At 36.2% G+C, this 23,326-nt stretch overlaps 1 protein-coding gene across 6 annotated transcripts in view; it reads left to right on the forward strand.

The window, feature by feature from the left end:
* The window catches only part of SNTG1 (syntrophin gamma 1), an 881,864-nt gene that overhangs the window by 596,627 nt on the left and 261,911 nt on the right, over nucleotides 1-23,326 (forward strand). For all 6 annotated transcript variants that reach the window (XM_019428901.2, XM_019428905.2, XM_053896624.1 and 3 more), the window contains one exon: nucleotides 13,037-13,093. In XM_019428901.2, the coding sequence (XP_019284446.2) occupies nucleotides 13,037-13,093 (57 nt within the window). The remainder of the gene's footprint in view (nucleotides 1-13,036; nucleotides 13,094-23,326) is intronic.

A 23,326-nucleotide genomic window follows, 5' to 3' on the forward strand; every position in this document is an offset into this window, starting at 1 on the left:
TGATTCTGATGTTATTCCTTTTTAAGAAGTCACTGAGTTCTCCGTTTCTTGTATCATACTCTTTTGCCTTAGTCTCCGTTTTTTTGTCAGCTTCATTATTCTCCATAAGTTTGTCCTCTATATTGCTGGTTTGCTGCTCTGTTTCATTCCTCCTTGCCGCCGTGGCATCCATTCAAGATTGCAGCTCAGTTACAGCATTTTTTATTTCATCCTGACTAGATTTTACTTCTTTAATCTACACAGAAGGGGATTCTAATCTGTTTTCAACCCCAGCTAGTATTATTATTATCATGATTCTAAATTCTTGTTCAGACATCTTGCTTCTATCTTTGTTGATTAAGTCCCTGGCTGTCATTTCTTGCTGTCTTTCATTTAGGGTGAATTCCTTCTTTTAGTCATTTTGAAGGAAGAAAAGGAATGAATAAAGTAAAAAAATATTAAAAAATTAAAAACAATACAAAAAATGAAAACAGGATGCTAAATCCTAGGGGTGTTTTGGTCTGGTTGTTGAAAGAAGCTTGCTAGATTAGAGAAAACAGGGAAGGGTAAGAAAAGAAAAAAAAGGAAAAAGAAAAAAAAAGGAAAGCATTTGAAAATGTGAAAAAAAATGAACACAGTAAAATAGAATAAAATGAAATGATGGAAGTAAAATGGAATTTTAAAGAAATTTAAAGAAACATCTTTTTAACAAAAATGGGAAATAAAATATTTTTTTTCTCTTTCTGTGTTCAAGAATAAGAGAAGAAAAATAAAAAAAAAATTGAATGGATGGGCCAGCGAACAGAATGAAGTTTCCCCTGGAAGTCAAACTATGAAGCAGTTTATAATCCTAAACTAACCAGGCAGAGAGACTAGTGGTGTTTCTGAAGAGCACGGTTGGACCAACTGGGCAGGGCTTAGTGTAACGGCTCTGTACTCCACAAGATGGTGGGGCTTGGCTTACTGGGGTGGATTTTTGTGATGCATATAGACTTGCATACGCCTGCACGGGAGGGGTGAAAATGGCATCACCCAGCTACCCAGTCTCTAGTATCAGACCTCTGTGCTCTCCCTGACTAGCAATTAAATACCCCTTCTTTATCTCTGGCTTTTGTCCACTCTCTGCTTCTACACTGTCTGTAACCAAACTGTCAGGCTACCAGGCAGCACCTCCCTCCTGAGTTTTATCTCAGATGGGGCTGTGTTTCCCAACCCCTCATGTCTGAGGGCCCTGCAGCTTTGACCCGTTCTGATTCTCCGGGGGAGGGTCTTGCTGAGCAATAGCCAGGTCCTGGCCCACTCCCAGGAACGTTTGCAAGACCATGCCACTGCCGATGCCCAGAGACCGTGGGCCAGCCCACCCCAGAAAAAGTTTGAGTGGTTCTGTAGCAAGAGCGTTTCAGGGATTGTGAGAAATCACAACACATAGCTGGCACCAGGCCACCTCCTTAACATCTTCGCTCCAACACCAGCAAATGTGGCCATTCTCTGGGGTCCTCTGGGACCTTTGTCTGTGGGGAGGCCATAACGCCTCTACCAAATGTCATCCCGTCAGGGGAACCACCTCTCCCTGTGTGTCCTGAGGACCCTGAGGACCTTGCTCTCTGCTCCCAGGGATTCACCCTTGCCACCAGAGCACTGCCAGGTATTGAGCTGCGGGGTTTCAGACTCTGTGCTCTCCCTGTTTATAGCATCGTAATGGAATTTAAACCCTCTCCTTTCTCCTTTCTCCCTGTTTTTGTTCAGTTACTTGCATACTCTTTTTTTTCTCTCCAGCTGCTTTTGGGGGTGGGGGATGCTTTCCTGTACTCTCCCCCCCATCTCTGTCCTCTCTCTGCAAGCAAAAACAACTCCCTGCCCTCAGTGGCTTCTCTTTCCCCCAGTTCACCTCTCCGTGCCACATACCTGCCAAGTTCTGTGGTTCAGATTGTGCAGATGGTTGTGTTAATCCTGAAATCAGTTTTCTTTTTTTTTTTTAATTTTTTTTTCAACGTTTTTTATTTATTTTTGGGACAGAGAGAGACTGAGCATGAACGGGGGAGGGGCAGAGAGAGAGGGAGACACAGAATCGGAAACAGGCTCCAGGCTCCGAGCCATCAGCCCAGAGCCTGACGCGGGGCTCGAACTCACGGGCCGCGAGATCGTGACCTGGCTGAAGTCGGAGGCTTAACTGACTGCGCCACCCAGGCGCCCCCTGAAATCAGTTTTCTAGGTGTGGAGGATGGTTTAGTGTTGATCTGGCTGGATTTCAGGGACCAGAGATACAAAAAACCTTCCATGTGGTTCTGCCATCTTGGTCCTTCCCCCCTATAATGTCCGTCTAAATCAGCATGATGACAAAGGCAACTATCACAAGTTATTTAATAATAATATAAAATTACAAGCTAATTCCTCTAAGATACTAAATATCACAAAATTGTAATCACAATGATTGTTATTAATGCCAATATTTACAAATGTATAAATCCCCTTCTTTGAAAACTAGACTGTTGAAAACATAAAAGAAAAAATGGTTACAAAAATATTCAAATATATTTTCATATACCATTTAAAACATATTCTAGGACAAATCACTTACTCAAATATTTTTTTTTCTGCCAAGTGGTTTTGTGCAGATGAAATATTCAAACACAATTTATTAGGTGATTAAGGGTGAATGAATCTCTGTTTCTTATGACCTTTTAAATATATATGTGCCTGAATCAATTAGAAGTCACATCACAAAATTTTTAGTTAAGGAAACAAAGATTAAACAAAAAGAGGTAGCATGGTTAGTACAGGATTTCTCAGAGCTGTCACATCTTAATAAGTGTTGGGAAATAAGAGACAGAATGGAGCAGGTGATGAACACATAGTTGGTAGCTCACAGCACCTGGATTTCAATATAAAGGATTCACTGTTGACTGACCTTGGTCAAGTTAGTTGACATCTATGTATCTCTTTTTACATTATAAAGGCTCATTTGTAAGAACAGAGCTATAAAGATTAAAAGATTTGGGTGGATTTTATTTTATTTTATTTATTTTATGAGATATACAGAGACAAGCAGAGAGAGAGAGGGGGAGAGAGAGAATCCCCTGCAGGCTCCGCACCATCAGCATTGAGCCCGATGTGGGGCTCAAAGTAATGAAATGTGAGATCATGATGTGAGCCGAAATCAAAAGTTGGACACTCAGACAACTGGACATGAGCCACCTAGGTGCCCCAGAAGATTTCAGTTTTGTAGATGGTGGAGAAAAATGAAGGTAAAAAGGTACAATTCCCAATTGTCTGCAATGGGAACTTTAAAAATAAACAGGAAATATTTAACTTTCAAAACAACCCCTATGTCTAGCTATTTAAATCAGATAGGAAGGACCTACTGCAAATTATAGTTGCCAACAGGCTTAGGGGAATGTCAGTCTCCTTTTTCTCTACCGTCAATGTAGCAGGAGAAGGATCCTGTGAAGCTTGCCAAGGAGTAAAACTAAAGGGAAGGAAGCAAGATACCCCAGATGTCCTTTAAATATGATCCCTAAAAATGAATATTTTTAAACGTATTCTCCTTAACTGCTTAGATTTTGTGAAATGATCTAAGAGGTGACTTTAATGCCTGAGCCTTCTCAGTGAGAAAGCCACTGCTTCCTTACAACAAAGGATTTCTGAACTCTAACATTATTCACTAAAAATAGAGTAAAAAAGAATGAAACACTTAGCAATAAATTTGCAGAAGTACAAAATATATATTCTGAAAACTAAAAAAAAATGACTGAAAGAAATTAAAGAAGATCTGAATAAATGGAAAGACATTCTATTTGCATGGACCCGAAGACTTAATGATGTGTTAAGATAGCAATGCCTCCACAATGATTTTTAGATCAATCTGTATCAAAATCCAAGCTTACTTCTTCGCAGAAACAGACAAGTTAATGCTAAGATTCATATGAAAATGCAAGGGAATTAGAATAGCCAAAATAGTTTTGCAAAAGTTGAGACACTCACATTTCCTGATTTTAAAAGTTAACAGTTTTAAAGGGATGGTAATCTAGACAGTGTGGGATATGTCCACATATGGCATATGGGTAGTCATATAGTCATTGAAATAGAATTGAGAGTCCAGAAATAAACCTCCACATTTACAGTCAATTGATTTTCAAAGGTGACAAGACCAATGGGGGGAAATTGTTTGTTCAGCAAATGGTGCTAGGAAAACTGGATATCCACACGCAAAATAATGTATTTGGAAACATATCATTTGCAAAAATTAACTCAAAATGGATCAACAACATAATATAAGAGCTAAAATATAAACCTCCTAGAAGACAACAGAGGTGTAAATCATGGTGACACATTGAAATAATTCTAATAGGTGTTTTTCCAAAGGAGATTTATGTAAATGTCCAATGAGCACATGAGGAGATGCTCAACGTTGTTAGCTATCAAGTACATATGTATCTTATATCAGAGTCATATGTGATACAACTTTATAGCCATTGGAATAGTTATAATCACAAAGATAGATAAAGACAGGTGTCCGTGAAGATGTGAAATTGGAATTCTCAGACACCGCTCGTAAGAATGTAAAACGGTACAGCTGCATTGGAAAACAGTCTGACGGTTCCCACTTTCACTCCTTGGTATAGGCTCAAGAGGAAAAAAAACCACACATGTACACACAAAATTTGCACATAAAAGTTTATAGCAGCATTATTTATAATAACCAAAGAGTAAACCCAACCTAAATGTCCATCAGTGAAGGAATGGGTAAATAAAATGTGGTATATCCATGCAGTGGAATGTTAAAAAATGAAATATTGAAACCCGCAGCGACATGGATGATTCTTGAAAACATCGTGGTTAGAAGCCAAACACAAAAGACTGTCTACGGTGTGATACCATTTATGGGGAATGCCAACAGGAGGCAAATCTACAGAGATAGAAAGAGATGAGTGGATGCCTAAGGATAAGATGGGCTTTAAGGACTGAGGGATATGGGGTCATTTTGAAAAATGCCAATGTTTTAAAATTGATTGTGGTGATGGATGCATAACTCTGGGAAGATACTAAAAGCCACCAATTTATATGCTTTAAATGGTTGGTTTTGTGGTACATAAATTGTATCTCTGTAAAACCATTTTTAAAAGGACAAAATAACCCGTATATATTCACATATCTATAAATGTTTTTGTATGTAGCCATCTGTATCTGCATTACACCAGATGAGAGTTAATACTGATGTCTTTACCTTCCATTACCCCATGGGCTGTTTTCACCTTCTTCCCTTGCTCCACTCCAACAGTGACAAACCGGTTCCTTCCCCCCACCATCCACTTACTTGTTTAATTTCAACATATATGTATAGCAATATCAGAATTATTAGCCATACCTTCATGTGAAACAATTTTATCAACTAGAATACAGTACCATGTGCAGTTCCCTTTGTCTTTATTCTAGCATTTGTCTTACAGACTCCATTCATTTCCAAAGTTACTTAGGTCAGTGCGTCCCCCGCCCCCCCCATTCCTTTCAAGGAAATGGTTACATACATTTGTAATGAAAGTTGGGATTGTTTTGTCATAGCTGCTATTCCCTCTTTGGATCCCCTATCTTCCTAAATGACTCTTTTAAACATATATATGTTAAGATGCACCCTTTGTTCTCTAAAGTTCTATGTGTTTTGACTAAAGCATAACACCATGTACCTATTATTGTAATATCTAAAAGAATAGTTTCATTATCTTATAAGTCCCCTATGCTTCACTTATTCAACCTTTCCTCCCTCTCTGTGAATGCCTGGAAACCACTGATTATTTCTTTTTTTTTTTTTTTTTTTACTTAATTTTTTAATGTTTATTTTATTTTTGAGAAAGAGAGAGAGACAGCGTGAGTGTGGGAGGGGCAGAGAGACAGAGGAAGACAGAGACTCTGCTCATTCCAGGCCCTGAGCGGGCAGCTCAGAGACTGACACGGAGTTCAAACTCACAAACTCTGAGATCATGACCTGAGCTGAAGTCAGACGCGTAACTGACTGAGCCACCCAGGGGCCCCACTGATCACTGCATTGTCTGCATAGTTTTGCCTTTTCCGAATGTCATATAAATGGAATCATAGTATGTATCCTTTGAGACTGATTTGTTTTACTTAGTAGTATGCATTTGTGGTTTCTCCGTGTCTTTTTGAAGCTAACCAGTGTATTTCTTTCCGTTAGTGAATATTTCATTGTATAGATGTACCATCATTTTTTGTTTTTTTGTTTTTCTATGGATGAAGAACATTTTGGTCACTTTCAGTTTTTGGCAATTATGAATAAAGCTGCTATACATATTTTCATGCAGGCTTTTGGGTAAACACAAATGTTAAAATTAGTTGAGTAAATATGTAGGAGTGCAATTCCTATGTCATCTGTTCAGACTATGTTTAGCGTTGTCAGAAACTACCAAACTGTCTTTTGAATTCCCACCAGCAAGGGGTGACAATTCTTATAATATATCTCACTTCATATTGCCAATGTTTTGGAATTTTAGCCATTCTAATAGATGTGTAATGTTATTTTTAAAAGTTTACTTATTTATTTTGAAAAACAGACCATGAATGGGGGAGTGGGAGAGAGAGAATCCATGCTGAGCAGGGAGCCTGACACGGGGCTTGACCTCATGACCACGAGATCATGACCTGAGCCAAAGTCAAGAGTCAGACACTCAATGGACTGAGCCATCCAGGTGCCCCATCAAATTTCCTGATAACCTGAAATTTCCTGATAACAAATGCTGTTGGGCATCTTTTCATATGCGTGCTTGCCATCTATATATTCTTTGATGAGGTGTTTGCTCAAATATTTTGGCAACTTTCTAATTGTTTATTTTCTCGCTAAGTGTTGAGTTCTTCATATATTTTGGAAACAAGTTCTTTATCAGAATGCATTATGCAAATATTTTCTTCCAATCTGTCACTTTTTATTTTCTTAACGGTATCTTGTACAAAGTAGATGTTTTTAATCTTAAAGTATTTTAACGTCAAGTGTTTTTTTTTTTATGGATCACGCGTTTAGTATTGTATCGCGCACTGCCAACTCCAAAGTCATAGGTTTTCTCCTGTTTTCTTCTAGAAGTTTTATAATAATTGTGTTTATGTTTGGATCTGTGATCGATTTTATGTTAATTTTTATTAAAGGAATGGCATTCATGTCTAGATCTTTCTTCTTTCTTTCTTTCTTTCTTTCTTTTTTCTCTTTTTCTTTCTGCTTTTTCTGTTGAAAAGACTACCCTTTCTTTTCTCCATTGAACTGCTTTGTTCTTTTGTCAAAGACCAATTGACTATTTGTTTGGTTGGTTTTGTTTTATCTTGTTTTGGGGCATTCTATTCTATTCCAATGGTCTATGTGTTTAGTCTTCAAAAATTTGATGCTGTCTGGATTACTGTAGCTTTATAGTAAGTCCTGTATCAGGCATCTTGAATTATCCAACGTTTTCTTCTACTTCAATATTATGGTAGCTATTATATGTCTTTCGGCCTTCCATGTGAACTTTAGAAACAATTTACTAATATCTATAAATAGCTTGCTGGAATTTTATTGGGACTGCGTTGATTCTATAGATCTAGCTGGGAAGAGTCTTCTAGTCCATGAACATGAAATATCTCTTTGTTTTGATCTGCTTTGATTTCTTTCTTCCGAGTTTTGTCGTTTCCCGTATGGAAGTTTCTACTTATTTTGTTAAATTTATACCAAATAAAAACTTTTTAGTGAGCTATTATAAATGGTATTGTGATTTTAATTCCAAATTCTAATTTCTCATGGCCGATGTATAGGAGAGAAATTGGATTTTGTATATTAACCTTATCTCCTGTGACCTTGCTACAATAACTTATTATTTCCAGGAGCTTCTGGTTGATTCTTTGGGATTTTCTACATAGACAAAAAACAAAACCATTCATTTCTTCCTCTCTAATCTGTATGCCTGTTACCTCATATGCACTAGCTGCCTCCAAGCACAATGTAATAGGAGTGGTGAGAGGGGGAATCCTGCCTTCTTCCTGATTTTAGAGGGAAAACATTCGGTTTCTCACAGTCCCCTCTGTTTTTATTACATCCCACCCCAATTTTCCAGTTTCTTTGTTTCTTTCATCTCAATTATTCATGTTATCACAGGCCTGCTGTTATGGAAAAGACAGTGGGAATCAGAGATACTTTCATTTAAATCATGATTTGGATCTTGGTTAAGTTAATTTAACTCCTTTGCATTTTAGTTTCCTTATTCCAAATTAGGAAAATATTGCCTATGCCATCCATGTACTGTTATGATGATTATTTGGAAGATCTTGCAAAAGCTTTTTTTTCCCCACTTAATGCATGAATACCTAGCTTTGGTGTAGGCCCTATGCTAAATTCTTAGGCTTAGACTGTGAACGAAACACAGGTTCAGCTATCGAAAAAGTTAGTGGAAAAAAAGTCAAGGTCACAGTGTATTTTAATAATCCTAAGTGCCGTGAGCCCTGTCAGTGCACATGGTTGATTTTCAATACCTAGTCTTTGTTATTATTCCTTTCCCAAGTCTATTCACTCTTTCTGAATTGTCAAAAAGAGCTAATGACATTCCTTATCTCTTTCTTTGTATACCTTGTTTCCACCCCACATAATCAATGCAAACAATTGCCCATTTGATACTCTCTCTAGTGTCTGCATTGTTGTCACTTCTTCCTCCTCTTTTCACCTAATGTCTCAAACATTTCTATACTGGAGATATATAATAGTAACATTTTGTGATTGCTAACATTTATATTTTGGTTACCATATGGTTCATACAGTATACATAGAGTATTTCAAACATAATATTCTAGAGGGCAGGAGGGTGATAATATAGATTTTTATATGAAGCAAATTAGGCATTTAAAACAAGTTTTTTTGTCATGAGGTTAATGCTGATTATTTAGGTGTACAGAATGTCTTTTATAAATCCAACATTATTCCTAGGCTCCATCCTTTGTAATCTATAAGGAATAGGAAGATTAAAGAAAGGATTTTTAACCAGGAGGAGGGGAAGGTGGGAAAAAAAGTTACAGAGAGGGAAGGAGGCAAACCATAAGAAACCCTTAAATACTGAGAACAAACTGAGGGTTGATGGGGGGGGCGGGAGGGAGGGGGAGGTGGGTGATGGGCATTGAGGAGGGCACCTTTTGGGATCAGCACTGGGTGTTGTATGGAAGCCAATTTGACAATAAATTATATATATATATATATATATATATATATATATATATATATATGAGTGTATGGGGGCACCTTTCTTGATTTTGTGTTTTAAAGACTAAAACAAACAATAATACGTTGGTTTCCTGAAAGACAGTGCCCTGTTACCTAGGCAATGGCTTTATGACACCCAAGATGTAACTAATACAACTTCAGATCAGCTTCCAGAAATTCTCTGGTTTATGAGATGAGTAGCCGAAACAATTCATTACATTGCCTTTCAAGAAAGTTATTTTGGGGGGAGGGGGGAGGAACCAAATGTGGGAAGGTGGAAAGGGGAGAGAAGGTATAGCTAACACAAACACAAGATTGGGGAGAAATCAGCAAGGTGCCCTACTGGGAACAGTTATTTGCCGTTCCAGACTTCCTGCTACCTGCAGTGACAAATTTAAAAATTTGGCTTTAAAACACGAAGTAACTTGCCTTGCTTGTTTGTCCTTATTTTCTTCAAAGTAACCCAATGAAGCAATAGTATAGAAAAGTGCTGGCTGGGGTTTTCATGTGCATGAGTGTGTGCCCGTGTGTTTAAAATACATTAAAATAAGTGCTGCCTCTGAGATTTTCAACAGTTACTGCTGACTCTTTAGTCTCTCCAAACTCCTCTCTGCATCAGCAATTTTGTATTTGATTTGGAACATGTTCTACATATTCTCCACCAAAGACTGGAAGTCAGTCTTGTAAAGAAGTAAAGGCATTGCATAGACCTTTGATAACCCCGCCATGCCTGCTGTCCCTTCAAAGGAAAGCAGTGTTTCAGCCTACACTTGGCTGGTTAATAGAACTGACTCACCAAGTTGCCCTTGTTTCTAATGATTGCCATGCGAGATGTTGTAGAATGATGTCATTTACTAATAAAATGCATTTGCTTTTACAGACTCAATTCTTTACGTTGAGAAAATACAGATGAATCTTATTTTAAGGAATCAAGCATTGTTTCCTTACAGAAATGGAATTAAGAAAATAACTGCCATCTAAGAACCTGTTAGTTTGATAGGCAGTATTGTAAAAAATAGTATGCCTGTCTGTTTTATAAGAGTAAAGATAACCATTTAATTGATCTATCCCTGAGTCAGTCTTCCAGTATTTGAGTTACTCTGTGATTTAATATTGGAATAAAAAGTGGATAAATATCGATCAGATATTTAAGTGACTTTAAGAATTTCTATCTAGAATAACAGATTGTGTGTGTGTGTGTGTGTGTGTGTGTGTGTGTGTGTATTCATTAAGCTTCTACTACATGCCTGGGTCCTTCACAAATATCAATCCTCAAAACAAAGCTGGATTTTGTAAATTTGTAAAACAAATTTTACAGATTTGGAAAAACAGATTTGGAGGGCTTAAGTAATTTCCCAAACATATTAAGTTGTGGATATTTGAGTCATTGATAGATTCTTTGATTTCAAACCCATTATTTGCAATGTACAGCTTTCCTTTAACTAATCCTTTAATGAGAAATAATTGAAAATTATGTAATATGACATATTTCTCTTATCCTGTCCGACAAAAGGACATTTCCAATAAATATTTATTTTAAGAGATTTTGTGTGTGTATAATGCATGTGTCTACCTTTTGCTTGTGCACATGCAGGTATCCCTATTTACATGCATTTTGCAATAAAAGTTCTTAAACACTACGTCTTCTCCTACTTATGACTTCACTAATGTGGACTGATCTAGTAGTTGGCTTAAGAATAGAAACGTAGGGGCGCCTGAGTGGCTCAGTCGGTTAAGCGTCTGACTTCGGCTCAGGTCACGATCTCGCGGTCCCTGAGTTCAAGCCCCACGTCGGGCTCTGTGCTGACTGCTCAGAGCCTGGAGCCTGTTTCAGATTCTGTGTCTCCCTCTCTCTGATCCTCCCCCATTCATGCTCTGTCTCTCTCTGTCTCAAAAAATAAATAACCGTTTAAAAATTAAAAAAAAAAAAAAAAGAATAGAAACGTAGTGGTGCACCTGGGTGGCTCAGTCGGTTAAGCATCCAACTCCTGATCTCAGCTCAGATCTTGATCTCAGAGTCGTGAGTTGAAGCCTCACATTGGGCTCCATGCTGGGTATGAAGCCTACTTAAGAAAAAGAATAAAAAAGTAGAGTTTATGATGTTATCCAACATGAATAGTGTGTTTTATATTTCATGTTGCTTTGCATAAATTGCAATACACCTATACACTTAATTTGTGTAAGTAATTTTAACATGGGTTTGAAAACATAATTTGATGACAGGTTATAAGAGTAAAATCTGTAGTTTTTTTTTTTCTTTTTGTTTTTTTTTTTTAATTTTTGAGACAGAGAGAGACAGAGCATGAACGGGGGAGGGTCAGAGAGAAGGAGACACAGAATCTGAAACAGGCTCCAGGCTCTGAGCTGTCAGCACAGAGCCCGACACGGGGCTCGAACTCACGGACCGCGAGATCATGACCTGAGCCGAAGTCGGATGCTTAACCGACTGAGCCACCCAGGCGCCCCTAAAATCTGTAGTTTTAAGGCAGGTCAAATTACTTAGGACATGATCAAAAAGAAAATTTATATAATTAAATGCTACTCATTTGCACTAATAGTTTTTTTTTTTCTTAGTATGCACCAATTTCCAACCATAAAGGCTTATTTGTTGATTCAAAATAAATAACAGTTAATATACCTCAATTTCTGGTATAGTGATCTTAGCCTTTAAGCATTATTTTGTTTTTATTTATGAAATCTAAACATTTGGCTAAATGAAGGTATCTTGTAACTGCCAAAATGACTGTTTTTTGTGTTATCTTAAAATACTTAGGAAGAGACATCAGAAGCACACATTTTCCAGATTTTCTCCTTGTTCTTTTTAAATAATATCATCTGTTCCACATAGCCCCTCTAAAACCATGGAGTAAGAAAGAAAGCAGTATTTAGACTTGGAGATGGGTAGTGTAGCCAAAGAGGTTGGGCATGTGTGGGGATCAGATAACCAACATCTATCCCAGGTAGAACAAGAGAAGGGGGTGGGGTATCTCAAACCACTATAAATAGGGGGAGGTTAAAAAAGATGAGAAAGTTATAGATAAGTGAAGAACGTTATAAATAAAAGCTTTCAACCTTTCAATATGCCTCCAGAATATGCATTACGTAGAGATGATTGCCCCAAAACAGAGTAATATTGAATTTATTGGAAATTAGAGGATTTGTCCAAGTGGAGATCTTTGTGATTTTTGTTTCATACACCAGCAATTGAATTGTTTCCGCTGTGGAAGGAAAAAGAGAATTGATTTGGAAAATTGATAATACCTTTGCCATTATTAGTTAGGTGTAATGTCCATTCTTTTTCCAGACAAGCCATCATTTTGAATCTGGTTTAGTCAGTTTCAATCCCAGACATGCACATGAATAGTTGATGTGCGGGGACATGGCAGCCTCCCAGCTCAGCTCTCAAATTTCCACAAGCAAGATGACTCGGTTGTGATGGAGATAAGACCTTGGTTGACAAAGATAATATTTGCCATTGACATTGAGTTATTTTTATGTAACCAAAACCTGTCATTCCTTAGACAACAAGAATATAGAATGTGAAAATAAGAAGACGTTTAAAAGTTAAGATTCCAAAATATGTCCAAAAAAGTCATTGAAAGGAACTTAATTTTTGAGAGTTTAGAAGTTTACTAACAATACAGTCTCTTTTATCTTGACAAATAAATTAACCTTTGATTTGAAAATTACAAATTGCCCCATGTTTTGCAAGAATTAGAGCCTGTACGCTGTCACAAAATATTTCTTTTTTAAGGAGCAGAAACAGAACCCTGAGGAAGAAAATGGTGTGTAAGTATAGTATTAGGAAATGCTAACCACTTTTAAAATCCTGTCTTTCAGGAAAGAACGGTGACCATTAGAAGACAAACTGTAGGAGGCTTTGGATTAAGCATCAAGGTAACCTGTATTTCCATTCTATCCTTAAAGGCTGTGCTGTAATGCATGCATTTTTGTGTATTTTGGTTTTTGGTGATTAATAATTAGATAAATATGGCTATAGCAAAATCTTCAATATTTGCACTGAGACATAAAGTAGGTAGGTTCTCAGAAAACCTTGGCCAACTTTTGATTTAGAAAGTTTCTTAGAAAAAGTATTTGGGAATTTTACCTGGCATTGAACATAGACAGGTAATTAACTTTATCTGGGACCACCTAAAATGTCAGATCTGGTGTTGCTGTGGGCGTATCTTCCTGTACCCAGCCAGGGGAGGAGCTACTGCCCCCCAACCCCCCAACCCAGTGAATGGAGCAAGAACAAGTTTTACACTAATAGTAGTTAAATGTTAGTTGGGTTTTATTCATCTTTTTCTTTTGTGTCGTTTTCATTTTCATTTTTATTTTTTAGAAATCGGCAAATTTTCATGTCACAATGCCAAGTAAATCGGGTAAACACAGTTTTAGCATCTGATTTATTTTTAAAATGACCGTCCTGTTAACTTCCATTTATTAATGAATTTTAAATGCCTTTGTTTTTTGTGGATGTGGTTGACTAGTAAAAGCGTACCACACCTTCAATTTATCGTCACTGAAAAAAAACAAATTTTAAAAGGATGGGAAATTATATAAATATTGGAAAAGTTAATTGCTGTCTTTAAATGCCCTTTAGAAACCTACATCTTTGCATAGATAAATGAAATTTCACTTTATCTTAAGCCAGTGGGTTAGGTATTTTGCCCACGTAGGGTGAAAATCATACATCTCAGGTATATATTTCATGAAATTTTAACACAGCTCAGTTTATATATGCTTGGAAAGTGGAGCTCTAAATTTGGTGACTATCAGTTCTAGCTGACATTATGAAAATGACTTAGAAAAATGGACCAGTGTGGAATAGCATTGTGTTGTCAAGTGATAAGAATATTACTATATAAAATGTTAGTTTTAAAATATGTATTTAACTTTCACTTTATCGTCCATCAGCTAAATCCAGGGAGGTTTGCAGTACAAGTTATAAGAAGTGGAAATGATGCCATGGGAATTATATGATACAACAGACAAGCTTTTTTTGTTTGTTTTTGTTTTTTTCTGTGATATTTATTGGGATTGCTTGAAGGGTTTAAAGATACCACTAAAGATAGTAAAAAGTCCATGAGAGAGAACAAAAGCTAAATATGAATAAAATCCAATCTCGGGAGGTGGTTTCATTTGAGATAAGCATTTTTACCTAACAGGTCTGACTCTTTTTCTGACAGTGGAGCTACATTAGTTTTATGCAGGGAAATTTTCCTTTCTATTTTTTTTCTATTTCCATTTATAATTTAAACTCAATAATATGATGTTATTTATTTTTATTAAAATGCTACAATTTTAACAGATTCTAAAATATCAGGAATTTTGCCAAATGAATTATGTCTATTTAATATTTTCATTATTTCATTCCAAACAAAACTCTTATACATCAATAAATAGATTAATTTTCTAAATCAAATGAGTGTGCATTTTCCATTCATAATATTGGCCACAAAAGCAGTGCTTGAATTGCAATCTGTGCCATATATTAGGAATTCTGACAAAAAAGGAAGTTATCTTACAATTCTTATGATACACTAATCAGAAATACAAAAATTAAGTTTATTATTTCGATTATTACCCAGTCATTCTGAAAAGTTTCTCTTTAGGATTTTCCATTTTGGTTTTCTCAATAGTTACCTCTGACACTTGCTTTTTTATTTTTAAGCTGTATTTTGTTCTGTTAGTGTGCGTGTGTGTGTGTGTGTGTGTACACACACACACACACACACACACTGCATATATATATATATATATATATATATATATATATATATAACCATTTAAGAAAATATTTTAACCGAATGCAGAATTAATGTTTTAACTTTGACCATTTATTTTTTTCTATTTATTTATGTTTTGTATACTTATTGCTAGAACAATTTGAACCAATAATATAAATACTCCCATAAATATATGAGTGTATATCTTATCCTTATTTGCTTCAGTTAACTAATCACTGCTGACACACACTGGAGATTTTGTAGTGAGAGTTATTGACTAAAAACCTTGACTATCTCAACTGGAAATAACAAAAGGAAGGGTGCATCTTTGACAATTAAAAAGACATTAACTAATATAGCGAAGACTTCTACAGGTGCTCCTGAATTTCATTGTACTGAGAACATATGGTGATATTATTTCAGTTTCACCTTCCAAAAAATTATTTGTGAAAGCCTGACTAACAGGTAACAAAATGGCCACCATTTGTCTTTGGTCAGAAAACACTAAAACACTCCAATATGTGCCGTTACGAGTCAAAGCCAATGGGCCATGTTCTGTGCTCCTGCCAGATCTTGGCTGATGGGTTTTTCTTCAACTGTCAGCCTTGTACATGGTGGCAACCCCTCAGTTTTCCCACATGGCGGCCGGTGCTACCAAAGATAGTGGACAACGTCACAGAGAGGCATCTGTTCTAATGCTTTCAACGTGCCCCAGGGGCTATAGACTGTGGGCGGCGTAATATGACGGAAGCAACCAATGTCCATTAAGCTTTGATGTCACCTGTCCATGTACAATAATGTCTTGCTCCCAACACTCTCTCCGGGCAGAGACTTCCCTATTAGGGTGAGGAAGAAAAAGTCAGCCTTTACCTCCTTTTATTTTCTCTGCCATATTCTTGAGACAACACTGAAACTTCTGGGACAAAAATGTGTGGCTTAGTCCCAGGTGGCTTGGAGAATGAGGTAGCCACGTGTCTGTACAGTTTGATTCCAGGTCTTTGATTCGATCTCCTCCCTTGAAGCCACTAAGATGTAGTGCACATTAAGGAGAGTTTCCATCTCAAAACTTCCTATAATCCTAAGGAATAAGAGAGAATTGTAAATAATAATGAAAGATTGTAGAAGATCTAAATTTTTAAAACTACAATGTAAGTAAATTTTAATCCATTTTCTTTTCAAATTTTGTCTTATCCCCTATTGTTTTATTTTATATTTTATTTTATTTTATTTTTATTTTATTTTATTTTATTTTTTTACCTTAAGATTTTAGTTTGCATTATTAGGACTTTCTTACAAGATCCGGGACTCTCCTTTGAAAAGTCATAGTTATCATCTTAAATCGTATCTGAAGAATGCTAGACCCTCAGTGTGGAACACAGTCATCCAAAAAGAGCTTTGGCATCAGTCACATTACGTTTTAATATAGAAATCAGATTTATCTCCAGAGACAAATTTATTTTTTAAATTCTTAAAATCCCATCTTTTCAAAACAAGAGTGTTTTACCACGGAAAGGTAGGGACCAAAATTACCTATATATCCATGTTAATTCTAAACAAGGGGAAAAAAACCTCACAACACTGAACCAAGGACCTTTGGGCAGGTGACAGTCTTGTGCTAACGCAGCACGTGGTGAAGCAGGTGTCCTGACAGGTGGAGCGTCCACACACAAGGCTGACTGTCTTCCTCCACGTCCCCATCCTCTGGTTTAGCTAATCGATTTGTTTCCAGCTCCTAAAAATAAAAGGGGTTCTTTTTAACCCCCCTCCCCACCCCCCGAACATGCTTATCCCCGGATCTCCGCTTGTTTCTGCGTTTGCTGTCCCGTGTTACAGTTTTTCTTGCACTACAGTTAGATCTAGTAGGAACGCATGTGTAACTGAGCCAGGCTACAATAAGATGAAAGTTGGAGGCACAACACACACACCTTTGTACGTGGCCCAGCTCTCTGTTGTCTTTAAATGGCATTTCACCCACAAGCTCCGACTCCAGGATCTCAAGATAGAAAGAAATGATGGCCATGCTTTCTGATCAGAAACTTAAATCATGAACCAATGCTGGGGTTTTATGCACTGTGCTCACTCCCCGGGCTGTCTTCCAGAAAGCGTTGCTCATTCGAGCTATTTTGACCCTTGTGTTGCTTTTGAGAACACTTCTGGCAACTGCTGTAACTCTGGATCTTTCCTGACAATTCTTTATGATTCTTCCTGTCTCTTACCATTGTTGACAGTCTTCCTTGATTAAAACGTCCCTCAGAAGTCATTGCGTGTTTCTTCCCTTGTATCCGTTTTTGTTTTGGTTTATCACTCAATAAAATGTCAAGCTCTTCTTATTTACATTTTTAAATTTCCAAAAGATCATTCTCCGAAAACTGAATTAAAGGATCACTAAACTTTCCACTTATAATCATTTATCCTTCTCTGGTGTCAGACTGAAACTGCTTCCTTTTGTAAAAAGTTCAGAAATCACAGAAGTAAAAGCAATGAATCATTCAAGTCGTAGTTAATAAAAGTTCATCATGCACCCACCAAGAAGACAGTTCACAGAGCAGGAGCCCTCAAACCAAAACACAGAATGAGGCTCAGGGGTATATTATTATACAGCAGCTTGTATAGTGGGAAGGCAGTGACTGTTTTTCACGGCGATTGGTCTTAAGACTGCATTACAATTTTCTTAAATGATAGGGAATTGCTTAGTGGTTCCTCCGTATCAAACTTGGGAAACAAGTCAAGTTTTGCTTATGATTTCAGGAGGCATGAACAAAACATGACTCGGGTCAAGTTAGCCTTGCAAAATAAGCTAAATTAAGCTTTATTTATATGACTTAAACTGGTTTTGTCTGCTTGGAATTTTCAAGGCTGGTGTCCATTTGTTTTTGATTTTCACACCTAAAGCTCTCAGATTTATTAGGCTGGCTGGTATATCCTCTCCCTGGTCCTGCAGGACATTCTGATCTGGGCCCTTGTCTAGTTTCCCCGAGTTCCTGAATTCCTATGGACTTTTCTGTCCCTTGTTCCCCACTCTTCAGCTTCTGCCCCCTTTCCCTCCCACCTTGCCTGCCTTTTGGCCTTCGGGTAGAATCTTTCTTTCACATGCTCATCCCTTTGTCTGGACTCTCCAGATACTAAGCCATTTCCAAAAATGACTTCATGGTCTCCACACCTACATTCCCAATAATCACCAAAGTTTCGCATCAGAGGACCCAATATTCTTGTATTTTTGCCTCATTCCTTTGAGAATCACTCTGTGGATACTCACCTTAAAGTAAGTCCCTTTTATTTGTCTTCCATATCTTTGCAAATACAACATCATACATTTGCATATTATTAAATCATGCCTCTGGTCATTGTCATTTAACAAATCACCTTTTAGAGATGGGTCTTTGCATATTATTACTAGAAAAGGTTTTCTGGAGTATTTTTCAACAGACACGACACTGCCATCTATGTCCGTTAAGGATATGTTTGCAATAAAAGGTGATTTTTTATGTGGAAGCCTTAACGTTGCACAATCAAGAATTAAATTATAATTATTATTAAAATTTTATCATTTATAAATAATAAATGCAAATATTTACCGACTGCTCTATAAATCCCAGATGCTGAGCTAAATACTTTATATTTGGTTTCATTTGGCCTTAATATCCAGCAAAGTAGGTAACTATTGCTATCCCTCTATAGACAATGGGGTTACGTACTAAGAGGTTAAGTAATTTATCCATTGTCGTACAGGGCAGAGCTAGGCCTAAACTTCACCTAAAGCAGATAACATTTTATTATTATTAATAATAATAAGAGAAGGCTCTTAATAACTATGCTCTATAGGTATAGAAACTGGAATATATAGAAAAAAATATATATACATAATATAACATGTAATTATGGAATATATAATATATCACATATATTATATAAAATATATGATAAATACATATATAATATATAGTTATATATATTATATAGATATAGATAGATATAGAAAATTATTTAGAAATAATTTTATTTCGAAACTCTCTACCTGGGAACACAAATAATGTTTCCTTTCTAAATTATTTATGTTACGGTTTATTCAAAACTAAAATAAATGGATCAATGAGTCTAGGATCAAGCAAAGAATTTAATATCAAGGACTTGGTATTACTTTTATCAAGTTTACCAATAAAACTATGTTTTCAAAGTAGGTGTAATAAATTTCTTTCTTTCAATTTATTAGTGATTTCAGGGCAAAGTCTTTAAATATCAACTGTTGATGTTAGTTTGCATATGGTTGCATTTCTCCTCATTGTGTTCCTTTTTCTTTTCACTTGAGTCTGATTCTTCTGTTTCCACCGGGGACAACATGGATATATACCTTTCCACCATAGAAATAGGATACCAGGCATGTAATAAGGCTTAAGTTGAAGTTAATGGATTAGTCCCAAGAATCAGTTAAAAGCACTGACCGACTATCATTTTAAAGAGCATTTTTTAATTAAATAGCTTATTGAGGTGTAATTCACATACCATGCAATGTAACCACATTTATAAGTTAGTGGCTTTCATTATATTCACAGATGTGTGCAACCATCACTATAGTCAATTTTGGAGCACTTCATCCCCCTCATATCCTTGAGTTATCATCCCCTTCTCCACCTATCGCCCTAACTCAGCTTTATGCAACCACTAACGTACTTTCAGTCTCTATTTTGGACTTTCATATGAAGGCAGTCATATAGTATGTGGGAAGGATCATTAATTCGTGCTGAGATCAAACTAGGTGATACTAGCAGATAAGCATGGCAATCGAACAGATAAGGATATTTTCCAATATTCTTTCAGATTATATTCCTTTAGGTGCTTTTCCCGTACTTGTTCATTGGGCTCTTAACCTTAATTACTGTGTTGTTATTATCTGTTTACAAATATTTTTATTGCTGTAAGTATATATATAATGGTGGGGTCTATGTTTCTTTTTTCCCCCCAGATCCCAGAATATGATTGATTGATTGATTGATTGATTGGAATAATGAAAATGCTGAACTGAAAATATTTGTTTGGCAGAATTCTCCAAGCTCTGAAAACATTCTGGGTTTTATCTGGTGGAATTTCACAGTTATATTGGCAAATGCTTTATATAGAATACTACTAAAAATGTTTTAGATGGGACTTTATATCCTGGTTCCTATAAAGTTAGCCATAAGCTTAATTATACATTGAATGGTATATGTTTTAATATTTTCTGGGATGCACTGTAGAATGTTGCCTCACTTTCCCTCGTCTTGATTTTACACTGGAACAACAGAGTTCAATGAATTCATTTATTCTCTAAACTTGACCACAAGCCATGTACCGAAGCCATCCGAAGGGTAGGTTGGGGAGAAGCCAGTAAAGGAAGCTCTGCATGGAGCTCAGGACCTTTACAGTCTAGTAGGAAAATAGACATTGATCAAATTTTGATGTAAATAAATGTAAATCATAGCCTAGATCCAGTGTTACAGAAGTGAATTACTTCATGTAAGCAGACATTGATAAATGGGGTCCTTAAGCTGAAATTTTGAATCTGAGGAGTTTACCAGGTTAAGAGTAAAAGAAAAAAGTGTCCAGGCAGAGGGGATAGTATATATTGATGTCCTTTGGTGCTCAGAGTGATGAAGGTCCAGGATGAAGAGGCAGAGGCAGGCTGAGATCACAAGACGGGGGACCGCTGAGGATTGGGGGTTTTATTCTAAGTGTAATGGGAAGTCTATCACCTATTTTAAATAGGATGAGTTGCGTTATTTGATTCTTGACTGGACAACCTTACATTTCCCCATTTAGGTCCAGAACTAAATCTAATTAACTTTAATAGAGCTGGACTGCTCTCACATTTCATCCAATAAATTAAGGTACTGTAATTTTAAGTTCCAATTTTATATCCCGAGTTTTGTCTAAAAATTTGCTCTTTAATTAATTAATAAAGTAATTTTCTGCAATTAGATTAAGAATCCTTTCTGAGCTCTTAATGTCTGATTTAAAAAGACCCAAAAATGAAAAACCCACCTTTGGACTCAAATCATTCAAATTTCAGGACAGATTTTACATATAAAAGAAAAAAAAATGTTGACAAAATAGGTGTTAGTTATATCCTGTCATTTAAAAATAGCTACAAGTCTCCAGGTGTTGAGAGACGAGTGGGGTTACTGAGTTCGCCCTCAGAAATCGCTATTCCAACTGTCTTTTCTCAAGGCAGACCCCAGCGAGAGGTTTCCCACTGGCCTACCATGGTAACTGGTATGAAAAATCTTGGGCACTAAGAAAATCTTTGGATTCAATAGTGCAAGGAGAAAAAACTATGAAAAGCAAAACATCTGAAGGAAAACACTCTGATGATAATCACACACAGAAGAGTGACATAAACAATGTCACTCTCTGCCCCCAAATATCTGAGCCATACAGTATCTGGATGAGTTTGTTTCTTCTTTTTCTACCACCTGAAACTTCATTGGTGGATGATTCATCTCAGTTAACCAGTTTTTTCTTCTTAGAAATGGAGATGTGTTCTTAAAATTCCTTCCAATTTCCAAGTGTCTCTAGACACCAACTATGACTATGGTCATTCGATTCATTGTACATTCTTGGCTTCTACTTAAAATCATTCTGCAATGTGCTTTAAAGAATGGAGCTATCTTAGTCCTGGAAAAGCTTCTGACTTCATTTGTTCATTCACTCATTCATCAACAAACATTTCAAAGATAAAAAAGAAAGACGTTATTCCATGCATTGAGTTTACATCAATGTGTGAAACAAATTACCAAAAAATTCAATGCCCTCTTGGAACTTACATTCTAGTTACGGATGGGGGAAGGAGAAAGAAAGCAAATAAATATAAGAAATGAATAAAGATAATAGTAGGTTGGAAGCTGATAATTATAATGGGAAAGAAAGAATAGAATTAAAAATAGGGGATTGGGAACTGGGAACCCTAAATAGTAAATGCTGAGGGTCTTAGAATGGATTAGTGCTAAGCTTATTTACCACTCTAATGCCATGTAATTTTATTCATAAACCTTAATTGATAGACTAATTAGGATAATAGCTACCTTGTATTCAGTGTTTATTGTGTGTTAAATAAGCGTTCATTCAACTACACTATCAGTCACAAATCACTATCCTTCGGTCAGATGAGAGGTCATGTTAGACACAATTAGTGCTTCTTATGGGCATACTGACCAAAAGGCAAAGGAAAATTAGGAGCTATGTAGCTTAGGTCAGAGACTTTACAGAGCTAGTGAAGGTGGGAGCTGAATATTTGGTTGGTGAGAAATAGTGAGAAAAGAGAGTTAGCACTGGGTTTGAATTTCAGTCTGAGTAAGACGGTTTCAATATTTTATTTATCACATCTCTTTGATATTCTAGAAGGAAAAGGGACTACTTTCCAAGAAAAAAGCTGAATGTCATTACTTTTCTCAACAATAATTGCCCATCTTATATTTAAGTATGTTGACAATTAAGAGTTAAAAATCGACATTCATGGAAAAACATCTGTTCCGAAATAACTTTTGTCCTTAAATAAAAAATATTTAAGAAGTTTACTTGTTCTGAAAGTTGGGAAACCCAGTGGGATTTTAGATTGTCTTTGCAACTATCCTGTATTAAAAGTGCTATATTTCTTTTGTGCATGACATTTTATTCTTTAATGCCTTCATTTGATTTTTCAACTATTGGTTTCAACCTTCTCAACTCTGTCATACCGAAACAGAAGTTTTATGTGCTCATTTCAGGGATTTATTTTATTTCCTTCCATATAAGTTTAACTCACATATTTTTTTTTCTTTTTTCATATATTATTTGGCCAATTAGATGAAGAATTACTACAATGTTCTTGCCAGTTTATTGTATTTTGTTAATTGTTTCATATATACTTTCACACTAAGAGGAATCTACTATTAATTAAAGAAATGCAGGTGATCCCTTTCCCATCATGCATATGCAGTCTGACTTTCTGTATCACTTTGTGAAGGTAAAGGTCTCTTTAGTTACTTAGCATCCAAGGGGGCCTGTGCTTGGTCAGCAGCCTAGAACAACTTAGCCAGTTAATGTAAATACATAATTATTTGGTATTCGAATGCTAAATAAGAATTTCTACAATGGACAGCATGATACACATTGAAGAGAATGCCCATCTAAGCACTTCCAATCTTGATATGGAAAACAAAAGCTTTCAAAGTCAACTGTTATTAGTTACTGGATATCACCGTGAAATTCTAAACAGGTAGATTACATTTTTTGGGAGCACTATGTGCTGAGTAGAGAAACTCCACAAGTTTGTTTAAATTCTATCTGGTGTCCATTCACAGATTATTCATTGCATGTACAGTTTTCTAACTAAAACCTGCATTTTTATTTTTTGCAATTAAAGAGCGCAATATATGATTTTCTCTTT

Source organism: Panthera pardus, unplaced genomic scaffold (genome assembly GCF_024362965.1).
Source record: "Panthera pardus isolate Hobbes unplaced genomic scaffold, ASM2436296v1 HiC_scaffold_7, whole genome shotgun sequence".
Lineage (NCBI taxonomy): Eukaryota > Metazoa > Chordata > Mammalia > Carnivora > Felidae > Panthera > Panthera pardus.